Consider the following 12,767-nt stretch of genomic DNA (forward strand, 5'->3'; position numbering starts at 1 on the left):
GGGCAGTTGAAGTGCTCTCAAACTGGATTATTTCTGCAGTGTGTTTTGGACCTAGGAGAAACCCTGATGTAGGCTTGTACTAAGACCCTAGTTTTACGTTCAGTTTTGTCTTTGCAGTTTAGGATCTTGTCTGGTTCCTTCACGGCTGCCTTTCCTTTTCCTAATCTTCTGATTTCTTGACTGCAGCCTTTATTTGGGAAATGCTTAGCTATTTCAACTTCCTCATTATTTAGGTTGGATTTGTGTACGGTCTCTGCAGTCATTACTTTTCTTTACGTTCAGCTGTAAGCATGCTTTTGCAACCTTGGTTACAAGTATGTACTCTTTTTTGGTAGATGCATGGTGTTATCTGAATATCTGATTTGCTGTTCCTTCCTCCTATCTCAAGGGCTGCATCCACACTGGATAAATAACCCAGTTTGGCACTGCTTTAACTCTTTGTCTGGCTCAAGGCTATGGAATTCTGGGAGTTGGAGTTTGTTGTGGGACCGAGAGCGGAGCTCTGCTCCGCTCTGGGCCCCACAACAAACTCCAACTCCCAGAATTCCATAGCCTTGAGCCAGACAGAGTTAAAGCGGTGCCAATCGTTGTTAAAGTGGTGTTAACCCAAATGTTGAACGGTCTGAAAACCATGTCCTATTAGGAAGCTGGGCCTGTTCAGCCTGGAGAAGAGCAGATTAAGAGCCCTGTTTAAATACTTGAAGGGATGCCATATTGAGGAGGGAGCAAGCTTTTTTTCTGCTGCCTCAGAGACTAGGAGACAGAACAATGTAATGGAATGGATGCAAGCTCCAGGGAAAGATTCCACTTCAATATTGCTGACTAGCGAACTACCATTCCCAGAAACGCTTGCGAGAGAGCCGCCGCCGCCCAGCATGCCCCGCGCGCAACTTGTGCGTGGAGAAGGGGGCGGGGCCTAAACGTGGCCTTGGTGGGCGTGGCCCGTTCCAAGTTTTCCCCTCAGAGCAACATGGCCGCCTCCGCTAGGTTGTCTTCCACCTCCCCTGGGCGGCCTTCGGGAGATGCGGAAGAGCCGCCGCCGCCGCCGCCGCCGCCTTCTTCCCCCCACATGGCGGCCTTGATCTTGGCCCGCGGCGGCAGCAAAGGGATCCCCCTGAAGAACATTAAGCTCCTCGCCGGGGTCCCGCTGATTGGCTGGGTGCTGAGGGCAGCCCTCGACTCTGGCGTCTTTCAGAGGTGTGCGCATGCGTCAGTCTTCTCCCTCACTTCCTCTCTTCCCCCCCCCCCCGCCTTTTGTCAAAGGGAGTCCAGTGCTTTTGCTTTCACGCGTCACTTCAGGGTTTTATTTGTCTTAGTATAGTTTTTGTAGCCCTTGGCCCTCTTTCTTGGGCTAATAGGCTAATAATAATAATTAATTATTATTATTATTCATAAATTATTATAGGCTTGGCTTCAGGGTTCTATATGTTAGTTTTTGAAGCTCTTGGCTCTGTTTATTGGGCTAATAGGCTAATAATAATAATAATTGATAATAATTATTAATAAATTATTTATTATAGGCTTGACGAAGCCCTTGGATCTCTTTCTTGGAATAATAGGCCAATAATAATAATAATAATAATAATAAAATTATTTATAGGTTTGACATTAGGGTTTCATTTGATAGTTTTTGAAAGCCTTGGCTCTTTATTGGGCTGATAGGATTGTTATTATTATTATTATTATTACTATGATTCACTTCAGGGTTTTGATAGCTGAGAAGGCACGATTCATTGGAAAGGTAGAAGACTGCAGAAAGAAAGGAAGACCACATTCAAGATGGATAGACTCAGTCAAGGAGATCACAGACCTGAATTCGCAGGACCTGAGCAGAGCGGTGGAAGATACTGGGATTCGGAGGCGTCTCATCTCCAGGGTCTCCTTGAGTCGGGTCAAGTTGAAGGCAGTCGACAACAGCAGCCATCCTGGGAGTTGTAGTCCTAGGGTGCTTCTACACTCTAGAAATAATGCGGTTTGACACCCCTTGAACCGCCATGGCTCCCTCCCAAGGTGTCTTGGGATTTGTGGTTTTAGCGAGGCAACAGCACTCTTTGGCAGAAAGGGCTGAAGACCTTGCAAAACGACAGATCCCAGGGTTTTCAAGGAGGGAGCACCATGACATCGGATGGAGCTACAGCACTTAAAATGGCATCGTTTTATGGGAATGTTTCTACAGTGCTGATGCACCCACAAAATAAAGTAACTTCTGAGAACTGCGATGCAGGGCTTTATGTGGGTTGGGGTTAAGAACGTCCTTTATCTCTTCACCTTCATGAAGCAGAAACAGGGAGGGGATTTAATGCAGCTTTAGTTTGAAGGTCTCTTGAGTCTAAGCAGGAAGGTAGGGGCAGTTTTTTCAATAGCCTTGTGAATGCTCTTCTAGAAGATCAAAATGCAATGTCGAGTATTATTATCTCTTCACTTAAGATACAGGAGGAACTGAAGGCAAAGGAGAGCTGACTTGTAACAAGTCAGTAATGTGCTGTTATGGAAACAAAGGTGGTACATATTATTGAAACAGGTGTGGTTCCTCCACTCCTGTTTCTTTACTTGCAGGATTTGCAAGTCCATTGTTTGTAAGTTTAGGACCATTGCATCATCATCTAGATACACCGCTCTGCCCTGGTCCCTCACTCTCTCAGCTAGATTTTCCTGTATTTACTTTATCTTTCTGCTGATGTTTAGGTGGCTGAATGCCCAGAACTAGCTTCATTATATGTATTAACCCTGAAGACACCAGTCACACTTATCCCCTTCTGATATACGGGCTTCAGGGCCTTAAATATTGCAAAGTAAACCAGAAATAAAGCAGTCTGCAAAGGGATATTGTAGCACCTTTGAGAGTGACTGAAAGACAGAAGTTTGTAACATGAGCATTTGTAGACGTGCGTCTATTTCCCCATGCATCTGTGGAAGTAGATTTAAGTCTACAAAAGTTCATGCTACCAATTTCTATCTTTCAATTCGTCTCACAGGTGCTGCAAGATCCCTTTGCATACTGATTTTCCAGAATAACACGGCTATGTCTTTGAACTCTAGAAATAGAGCAGTCAGCCTTTAACTTGATGATGTCTGAGAGCATCCCCAAGTGAACACGTGTTCTATTTAAATAGCATTTAAAATCCTGGCAAAAAAAATTAAGAGGGATTTTAAGACCTTAGTGTGACGTAGTGGTTTGAGTGTTGGACTATGACTCTGGAGACCAGGGTTCGATTTCCAGCTCTGCCATGAAACCCACTGGGTGACTTTGGGCATGTCGCATTCTCTCAGTCTCAGTGGGTGGCAATGGCCACCCTCCGCTGAACAAATCTTGTCACAAAAACCCCATGATAGGTTTGTTTTATTGGTCACTATGGTTTGGAGATGAGTTGAAGTCACACAACAACATTATAGATGGCATAAATGCCCTATGGGCATCAGACCCTTGTGTATATAAAACATGACTGAATTTTATTTTAGACTTAGGTTCCATCTCCAAGATGGGCGTGCGTATGTTACATACATATTTGCAACTACGTCATTATTATTATTATTATTATTATTATTTACTTGCTAATTAGCTTACTTGCTGTTCACCGCTATGATCTTTGGAATAGCGGTATATAAATAAAACAAATTATTATTATTATTATTATTATTATTATTATTATATTTTCAAATACATTATATACACACACACACACGCAGATACAGGTATTCCAAAATGTTAAAACAAAAAAATAAAATTGAAAACACTTCAGGTGACAAGCATTTCAGATAAGGGAGAGTCAACCTGCAATTTGTATTGGTTAATGGTTGCTAGCTGCTTTAGCATCCTTGAACATTTGACATTCACAATAAAAGTGTCACTGCTTAAGGTTAGAATCATGTGTCTGGTATTTTGGAAGTATGCTCCACTGCTTCCATTGGGGCCTCCTTGTGAGTGAATAGGCATGGAATCAGACTGTATGGCCTCCCCAGTATATTCAGCTCTGATGTAGAAGTTGCAATCACATCAATCTATTCTTGCTGTTCCCAACAATATGACTGGAAATCAAATGAGAGGCTATTTACATGCTTTCATCTTGCTAGGTTACAAGGTCTGCTTCTGGATGAACAGTTCTGCCATCTCCACTCCTTGTCTTTCAGGACAACAGTGTAAAACTGCTGTATATTTTTTGTCTCCCAACAGTGTTTGGGTTTCCACAGACCATGATGAAATTGAGAAAGTAGCCAAACAGTTTGGGGCTCAGGTTCATCGAAGGAGCTCAGAAGTGTCTAAAGACTCCTCTACCTCCCTGGATGCCATTGTGGAATTCCTTCAGTATCATGATGGTGTGGTATTAGTCATTAATAATTTTTGCTTTGTTAAGAAATTATTTATAAACGCCCCTGTGACTTTTCAATGAACCTTTTAAATAGCTGCCTGTTTAGAGTTTTTATCTCCTTTGGAAACCAGCCTGTTGCATAAATCCATAGTTGTTTTGCTTTGAATGACACTGTCTTCCTCATTTTGGTGCTTAGATTATCTATAATGTGTCCACTTCCATTTTTAAAAAAATGTATAGTGCTTGTAAATGATACTGGCCTATTTTGAATAATCATATACATAAAAACAACCAGTATTTTTATGGTCTTTTATTCCCTCTCTGTTGTTTCTCTCTCTTCCCCAGAGGTTGCTGTCATAGGAAATATTCAAGCAACCTCCCCCTGTTTGCATCCCACCGATCTAATCAAAGTGGCCAAAATGATCCAGGAGGATGGCTTTGACTCTGTCTTCTCTGTCGTGAGGCGGCATCAATTTAGGTGGAGTGAAATAAAAAAAGGAGGTAGGAGATACCCAAGTTTACAACTGCTAATGCCTGTTATAAAATCTAGGAATACAGACAGACAGACCACTGGTCAATTCTAGTTATAATGGTAATAGCTGTTCAATAATAAAACAGACTGCCTTTAGATCTGTTTGCTTCTCTATTGTTGGAGACATTTAACATGACTGGATAGCTGTCAGTGATGCCATACCTGCATTTGAGATATATCCTGCATTGACCAGGGATTTGGAGTAGATGACTAAGAGCCCAATTATCTCTTTTGCTATATTATTCTGTATTGTGGTGGGTAATAAGTGGCCCTCCAGATGCTGTTAAGTTGCAGCACGTTTCATTCACCACTGGCTATGCTAGCTAGGGTTGATGCAAGTTGAAAACCAACAATATCTGGAGGATCACAAGTTCTGTGTTTATATTGAGTGGCTGTAGCCCCCCAAGGCTCTGAAGGAAGGCTTTGGCATATACTCGTTTTTTGTTTTAGCCTTTGTAAGTACTCTTGAGTCCCAGTATTGGGGAAGAGGTGGGAAATAAATGAAATAGCATCAGTAACAATGATAACAACAACAACTGCTACTACCATCACTACTACTGGTGGAGACATAAGCCTGAAAAAGATGCTGAAAATGGATGATATAAAAATCATATGGGACCTTAAGACTTAAATGGACAAACAGTTAAAACATAATATGCCAGATATAACTGTGTTTTAGTAAAAGAAAGCTTGGATTATAGATATGGCAAGCTCAAAGGACAGCAGTGTCAAAGGCAAATGTCCAAAATATGCTGCAGAAATGATCCAGTTTGAACTTCTTTAACTGCCCAGGCTCAGTGCTGGGGAATCTTGGGAATTGTAGTTTGTTTCGCACCAGAGCTCTCTGGCAAAGAAAGGTAGATGTTTCACAAAACCACAGTTCTCAGGATTTCCTAGCACTCAGCAAGGGCAGTTAAAGCAGTCTCAAACTGGATTATTTCTGCAGTATCTTTTGGACCAATGAGATGGAAAAGATGGTGACAATTCAAGAACTAAAAATCAAGATTCACCACATTTGGGGAAAGGAAATTATGGTTCCAGTGATGATGGGTGCCCTGGGAGCAATTTCAAGTGGCCAGATAAACCATCTGAGTCACTGAGTCACAATAGCACAATTTAAAAAAGCAACACTACTTGGACCATGCCACATTATCCAAAGATACCTCACTGATTCCTAGATTCTTGGATAGCAACTGAATCATTGATGGTTCAAACCACCTCTCAGTAAATACTTAGTAGAATCATTTACCAATTACAAGATCATAATCATACATCTCAGCCCTCTTACCATAATTACTTCAAGAGGGGATGATAAAGAGTTGAACCTTTAAGCCAGACCACTGTAGCAAATGAGTAATGCAAGAGAGGTCTCTGGGATCATCCAGCTAGAGACAATCCAGGTTTTACAGTCTTAATGGTTGTCTACCTACAAACTCTGTGTGCTGCCCCTCCCCTTACCAGGATGACATACAAAATATCAGCAATTATCAATATCACAAGGCCTTTCTCTCACTCTCTTTCTCTCTTTCTTCAGTGAGTGAAGTGACTGTACCTCAAAATCTGAATCCTGCCAAACGTCCCCGACGCCAGGACTGGGATGGTGAACTTTATGAAAATGGGTCATTTTATTTTGCCAAAAGGGCCCTAGTTGAAAAGGGGTACTTACAGGTGGGTGCTGGCATTCAGTTATTGTTTTTATAAAACTTCATTCTCTCAGCACTTAGCATGGAGATCTAGGATAGTTTTGAGACTCCTTTAATGCAATTTATTTGATGGAACTCAGTTATCCTTTCAAAACTCTTTAGCCACCTATAATCCAGGGAGGGACCAGATCAAGGCATCTTGATTCTTTTTTCATATAAATTTCCTGGGGGGGGGGGACCCCTAAGTGCTTTTTGTCCCCAAATATACTGTTTTGAAATAGGTGCCCTTTGTTTTGTTGTTTATATCCTGTCACTTTGCACCCGTTTCATTCTGGCAGGATAGGAATATACAGTTTGTGGGGCTGAATCTGGTCCTACTGCCGTCCAAATTCAGTTTTCTTGCATTCCCGAGATGGCAACATCTTCCCCATGATACTGGATTTTGATGGCTTTCTCAATTTTGCACAGGATTTTTTTCTCATTTTGGAAGGTTGCAGTGCTTTTCCTAAGGTTTAGTTACTGGCAGTTCTAAATTAAATTCCAAGTTTTAAGTTCAAATATTAAGCTCAAATGATTGGCTTTAAGCTTTAAGCTTAAATATATGATCTCTGTTTTTTTAACTCACTAGGGTTCATGAATGTAGTTTGATACCAGATTCATAGAATCATAGAGTCCAGTTCTGGGCACCACAATTCAGAAAGGATGTGGACAGGCAGAAACATGTCTAAACGAGAGCCACCAAAATGGTGAAGGGCCTGGAAACTATGCCTTATGAGGAAAGACTTGGGGAAATGGATAATAATAATAATAATAATAATAATAATAATAATAATAATAATAATAATAATAGATATTCTGCTTAATTTCAGGGAATCCAAGCAGATTACAGCAGTAAAATAACATACAATTAGTCTGGAAAAGAGACAATTAAGAGGGGATATGATAGCTCTGTTTAAGTATCTGAAGGTGTGTCACATTGAGGAGATTGAGTACAGCAGTTTATTTAATGACATAGTGCTAGGGGAAGTCTGGCCTGGGAGTCTGGGATTGCACCATGAACAAGGAATTAAATCAATTTTATATAGAATTCTTGCAAAAACATGTAAGGGCAGCAACTGAACAAAAGGCTAGGACAGTTGTGCAAATTCGCCAGTAAGGAGTAAGTACTATTTCCTAACTGTCTGTGTATGTCACATTTGTTCTTTGTAGCTTACTCCAAACACGTTTAACTTAACATGAAATCACAAGGAACTTAACAGCACTTTCTATGACTTAACAAACTCCCCTCCCCACCCACCCACCCAAGATGGCTGTCTCTCATTTAGGCCTTTCTCACTTTTCTCCTTCAGGGACTGAACACTACTTTCATGCTGCTTTCCACATGTATAGGATTTTGTACCTTACAAATGATGCACATGGAACTTCTACATGCTAAGCAGCCCACACCATTCTTCTCTTCATTTGTTTCAGCAAAATTGGTTGATGCTTGTTCTTAATTTTGCTTAGGGTGGGAAAATGGCTTATTATGAAATGCGTGCTGAGCACAGTGTGGATATAGATGTTGACATTGACTGGCCTATTGCAGAGCAAAGAGTACTGAGGTAAAAACAAAAATGGATTTTTTCAGTTTGTTGCAATATTTCTTCCCTTCTACAATTTCTCAGTGCCAGTTTATACAGTTGTCAGAATTAAATAGTGCATCACTTCAATGCTATAGGTGTGGATGTCTGCATATTTGAAATTTTCTCCTCCCACTCAGCAGATTTAAAAGTTGAAAAACCTTTTTGAAAACCCCAACAATTGCTTGGATATAATCAAGCAAAAATTGCATGTGACTTGGCACCCCTTGATTGGAAATGACCAGTTCTTTCTAGATTGTGTTTAAAATTGAACAGTGTTGTCGTTTCTTAGATTTTTATTTCACTCAATCCAGGAGGTCCCAGTCAACTTTAAATCTGCATAGCATAAAATAAAACTAAATGTCCCAATTCCCTCTTCCTATCTTTCTCATTTTCCCTTACACTACTGTGTGCTTTTGTATGGATTTGAATCTCAGTGCTCTGTAGCCAGATATTCTTTCTCTGTACAGTATTTCTCTTGACTGGTTTGATATATGCATCTGGAGGTTGAGTGCTTGCTCCATGCAAAAAGTTGTTCTGCATAGAAAATGAAGATGTCAGGCAGAAGGTTAGACTGGAAACCTTTTCTCTGACATGTGCTTGTTTCACCATTGTAAATCACAGAATCATAGGCCGGTTACAGACCGGCACTTGGGACATCCGCAGGACGTCCCATTTTAAAAAAGGGGCGTCTCTTCTAGATGCCCCTGGCTCTAATACGGACTCTGTCCGTACAATATGGCACCGGCCATTCCACACGGCCGGCGCCATCTTTACGTATCGGACGCTGTGCGTCCGAACGTGTCACGGTGCTAATGACATCGCGAGTGCGCCAGTGGCGCCTCGCAACGTCATTAGGGCGCCGCAGAAAGAAGCTCCATTTTGGAGCTTCTTTTTTGCTCCGCAAGGGAGCCACACGGTGTGGCTGCGACGGCTCCCTTACGGAGCAAACGGCGGCAGCGGCAGACCGCCTCAAAGCGGCAGTCTATAACCCGCCATAGAATTGGAAAAGATCACAAGGGCCATCCAGTCAAACCCCCTGCCATGCAGTAACTGTCAATCAAAGCATCCCCGACAGATGGCCATCCAGCTTCTGTTTAAAGACCTCCAAAGAAGGAGATTGCACCACACTCTGAGGGAGTGTGTTCCACTGTCGAACAGCCCTTACTGTCATGAAGTTCCTCCTAATGTTTAGGTGGGATCTCTTTTCCTTAAGCCCTACACAGCTTAGGTCCAGACAATTTGAGAGACTATATCTTCCCATATGAACCAGCCAGAGCCATAAGATCATCATGGGAAGGCTTTCTCTAGGTCCTGCCAAGATCACAGCCTTGCCTGGTGAGAACACAAGAGAGAGTATTCTCAGTAGCTGCTCTCACCCTCTAGAATACTCTTCCATCGGAAGCTAGGCTGGCCCCCTCCCTGCCTGCTTTTCATCGGTGGCATATAAGTTATATCAGTGTGATTTTATAGAGCAAGTGGTGAAATGTGTTTATTTTGAGGATAGTTCCATGATGAGAGCCCTACCTTGTAATATAAAGTAGCACTGTCCAGATGCAAGCTTACCTTTTCAGTTGGAGCTAATGCTGCCATAATTCTATTTTTCTCCTTCCCAAGTCAACCTCTTGCATGTAGAGTTAAGTATTGCAACTGTGTTTTTCTTCCTCTTGTCCACAATTGCTGTACCTATTTTTCCATGTCGTATATCATATCATGTTTAGTTGTATCCTGTTCTTTTCTCAGAACTGGGACTCAGAGCGGCTCACAACATTAAAAGAATAGTACAATTAAAAACATAGAAAAGTGGTACATTAAAATGGAATTAAATTATTACAATATTAAAATTGATAGCTTATTAAAAGAATAAAATACAGTTTAAAAAGATAAAACCCTGGTGGCTCAATGGTTAAAATGCCTGTACTGCAGCCACTCACTCAGAACCATAATATTGAGAGTTCAATACCAGCTAAGGGGGCTCAAGCTTGACTAAGGCTTGCATTCTTCCCAGATTGTTGGGGGCAATTAGCTTACAGTTGTAAACCATTTAGATGCTGTTAGTTCAGTATGAAGCGATATATAAATGAAGCTGATTGTTTTTGTTTTGTTTAAAACACTTTAAAATGATAGAGCACCCCAAACCAGTCCTTTAAAAACATTCGGTTTTAAAATTTGCTATACCTATTTTTCCAGGTACGGTTACTTTGGTAAAGAGACCCTGAAGGAGGTGAAGTTGCTGGTTTGTACTATTGATGGATGCCTCACCACTGGTCATATCTATGTCTCGGAAGATGAGAAGGAGATTGTTTCATATGATGTCAGGGATGCTGTTGGGATTAACTTGCTCCAAAAAAGAGGTGTTGAGGTACATTTTAACTTGTTGCCATTTTGGGCCAGGTTCACCAAGGGTTATATGATGGAAGATGAACAACAGCATCCACCAGCTTTTCCTTATGTGGTGCCCTCCAGATATGTTGAATTGCAACTCACATTATGCTGGCATATACTGGTTAGGATGAAGGGGGTTGTACTCTGACAAACCTGGAGGAGAACCAGTTGAGGAAGGCTGGTGCATAATGGTTTTTTGTGGGTTTTTTGGGTATGTGGCCATGTTCTAGAAGATTTTCTTCCTGACGTTTCACCAGCGTCTGAGGTTGCCAGCCACAGATGCTGGCGAAACGTCAGGAAGAAAATCTTCTAGAACATGGCCACATAGCCCAAAAAACCCACAAAAAACCATGGATGCCGGCCATGAAAGCCTTCAACTTCATGCTGATGCATAAGTTCTTTCAAACACCATCTCCAGCTTCAAAATCCAAATTCTAGAATTAATTCTCAGTTCAGCGCTCTTGAGTCTTGTAGGTCTGGTGGGTGCCAAGTATGAATTGAGCATGTGCCCCAACATCCTTTACAACCCACTGAGTTTTTATGATGCTGCTTATTAGCTGAGAATTTGAAATGGAAAGAGGTCCGTAAAGGCAGAAAACCCTACTGATTTCTCCTGACACTTGTACACTGATCTACCTCTGTAAAGAGTCCTGATTTCCCATGACTACTTTATCTTCAGTTTGGCACTGTTGGGTAGTTTAGGAGAAGAGGCAGTGAATGTAGTAGACTTTGTGGCCAAGCAAGGATGTTATTTACGTTTCCCTGATCTTGATTCAACAGTTCACTGTATGACACTGGGATTGCACCCCTTATACATGAATTTTCTGCCATTGGCCACCAACTAATGTACCTCTCAATTTATTCCATAGTTTCTTAGGTTGGCCAATCCGTAATGAAGGTGTCCTATTGTATGAAAGACAATTTCTTTACATGCCAGTATCCACAGTTCTGTTCTCCCCCCCCCCCCCCCATCAAAACTTGTGCCATGACATGTTCTCTAAATATTTGCTTTATATTATTTCTTCTTCCCATACTGTTTCCATTTGTTGTCCTAATAGAATTTGGTTTATCCAGGTGCGACTGATCTCAGAGAGGAATTGCTCAGCAAAGACACTTTCTGCCATGAAGCTAGGCTGTCCAATGGAAGTCAGCGTGACAGACAAGCTGCAAGTTGTTGAGAAATGGTGGAAGGAAATGGGATTGTGCTGGAAGGAAGTGGCATACTTAGGTTAGCTTGCCTTCTCTCCCACTCTGATTGGAAGCCTGACATCAGTTCTTTATTTAATTCTATATTTTTGAATTGACAGATCAGCTAAACCAGGTGTGTGGGCAAGTTTGGCACACTTGGGAGGGAGGTTTCATCCTCATCACCCACTGGGAGCAACACCAAGCCTGGAAATAGGTTGCTGCTTGCCCACCACAGGGCTGGGTCACTGTAATACCCTCAGTGTGGGGCTAGTCCAAAAGCTGTAGCTAGTGCAGAGTTCATCAGCTAGGCTAGCTAGTGCTCTAACATCCCAGCAGCAGTACTGCTGAAGGTATGCTTCTTTACCACCAGCCCAAGTTTAAGATTTTGTCATTAGTTTATAAATCAGACTTGCCTTTCTGAGAGTCTGTATTTTCCCTCATAGTCAAATCCAGTCCTTAAGGTTATCTGGAAAGGGCTTACTAATAGTGTCGTGTCCTTTGAATGTCTGTTTTGCTGTTGTTCAGAACCTGGCGTTTAGTGTGACAGTACCCACTGTATGGAATATTCTTCCATCTGGGGTTATAAGTGTTCTAGCCATTTTTATTTTTAGGTGCATGTCATCATTTATTTACAAATATTTGTAAGCTGCTTAGATCAGAAAATGCCAAAATGGTATACCACAGTAAAACATACTATACACAAAATGCACAAGTGAAAATGTGATTTTTAATTATCTATGATTGCATGTGGTTTTACATTGCCTATGAAATAGGTCAGGGGTGTGTACTTGTGGGGGGTTAGAGGGCTGTTTTCAGCTTCTCTGGGAACTGTACTGACATGCCCAGCAACAACTAGAGGTGATGTTTCAGGCAACTAGAAGTTACTTCCACTCATTTTTAAAATAGTGCCGTACTATTATGGGTTCAGGACTCTTGAAATCAAAGTTTATGTGCCAAAATGGGATTTCTGACACTATTCTTGGCAAAAAAAAAGTTTCAGCTGATCAGTCAATATATCAATAATTTATTATGGTCATAGACTAGCACAAATAGAAAGAAGAGTGGTTACCATGAGATAAAATTTGACAAAGTA

General features: G+C 41.5%; 1 protein-coding gene across 2 annotated transcripts in view; it reads left to right on the forward strand.

Annotated features, from left to right (window-relative positions):
* Positions 1-959: 959 nt before the first annotated feature.
* LOC149311659 (N-acylneuraminate cytidylyltransferase-like) overlaps positions 960-12,767 on the forward strand; it is a 32,285-nt gene continuing 20,477 nt past the window's right edge. Inside the window, exons 1-7 of one of the 2 annotated variants that reach the window (XM_089527577.1) lie at positions 960-1,197; positions 4,172-4,314; positions 4,653-4,808; positions 6,374-6,507; positions 7,989-8,083; positions 10,292-10,463; positions 11,561-11,714. In XM_089527577.1, the coding sequence (XP_089383703.1) occupies positions 971-1,197; positions 4,172-4,314; positions 4,653-4,808; positions 6,374-6,507; positions 7,989-8,083; positions 10,292-10,463; positions 11,561-11,714 (1,081 nt within the window). In that variant the 5' untranslated portion in view covers positions 960-970. Of the gene's footprint in view, positions 1,198-3,733; positions 4,315-4,652; positions 4,809-6,373; positions 6,508-7,988; positions 8,084-10,291; positions 10,464-11,560; positions 11,715-12,767 lie in introns of those variants that run through there. The other variant, XM_089527578.1, reaches the window with a different exon arrangement.

Source organism: Sceloporus occidentalis, unplaced genomic scaffold (assembly GCF_023333645.1).
Source record: "Sceloporus occidentalis isolate IW3139 unplaced genomic scaffold, rSceOcc1.0.p SCAF_5, whole genome shotgun sequence".
Classification (NCBI taxonomy): Eukaryota; Metazoa; Chordata; class Lepidosauria; order Squamata; family Phrynosomatidae; genus Sceloporus; species Sceloporus occidentalis.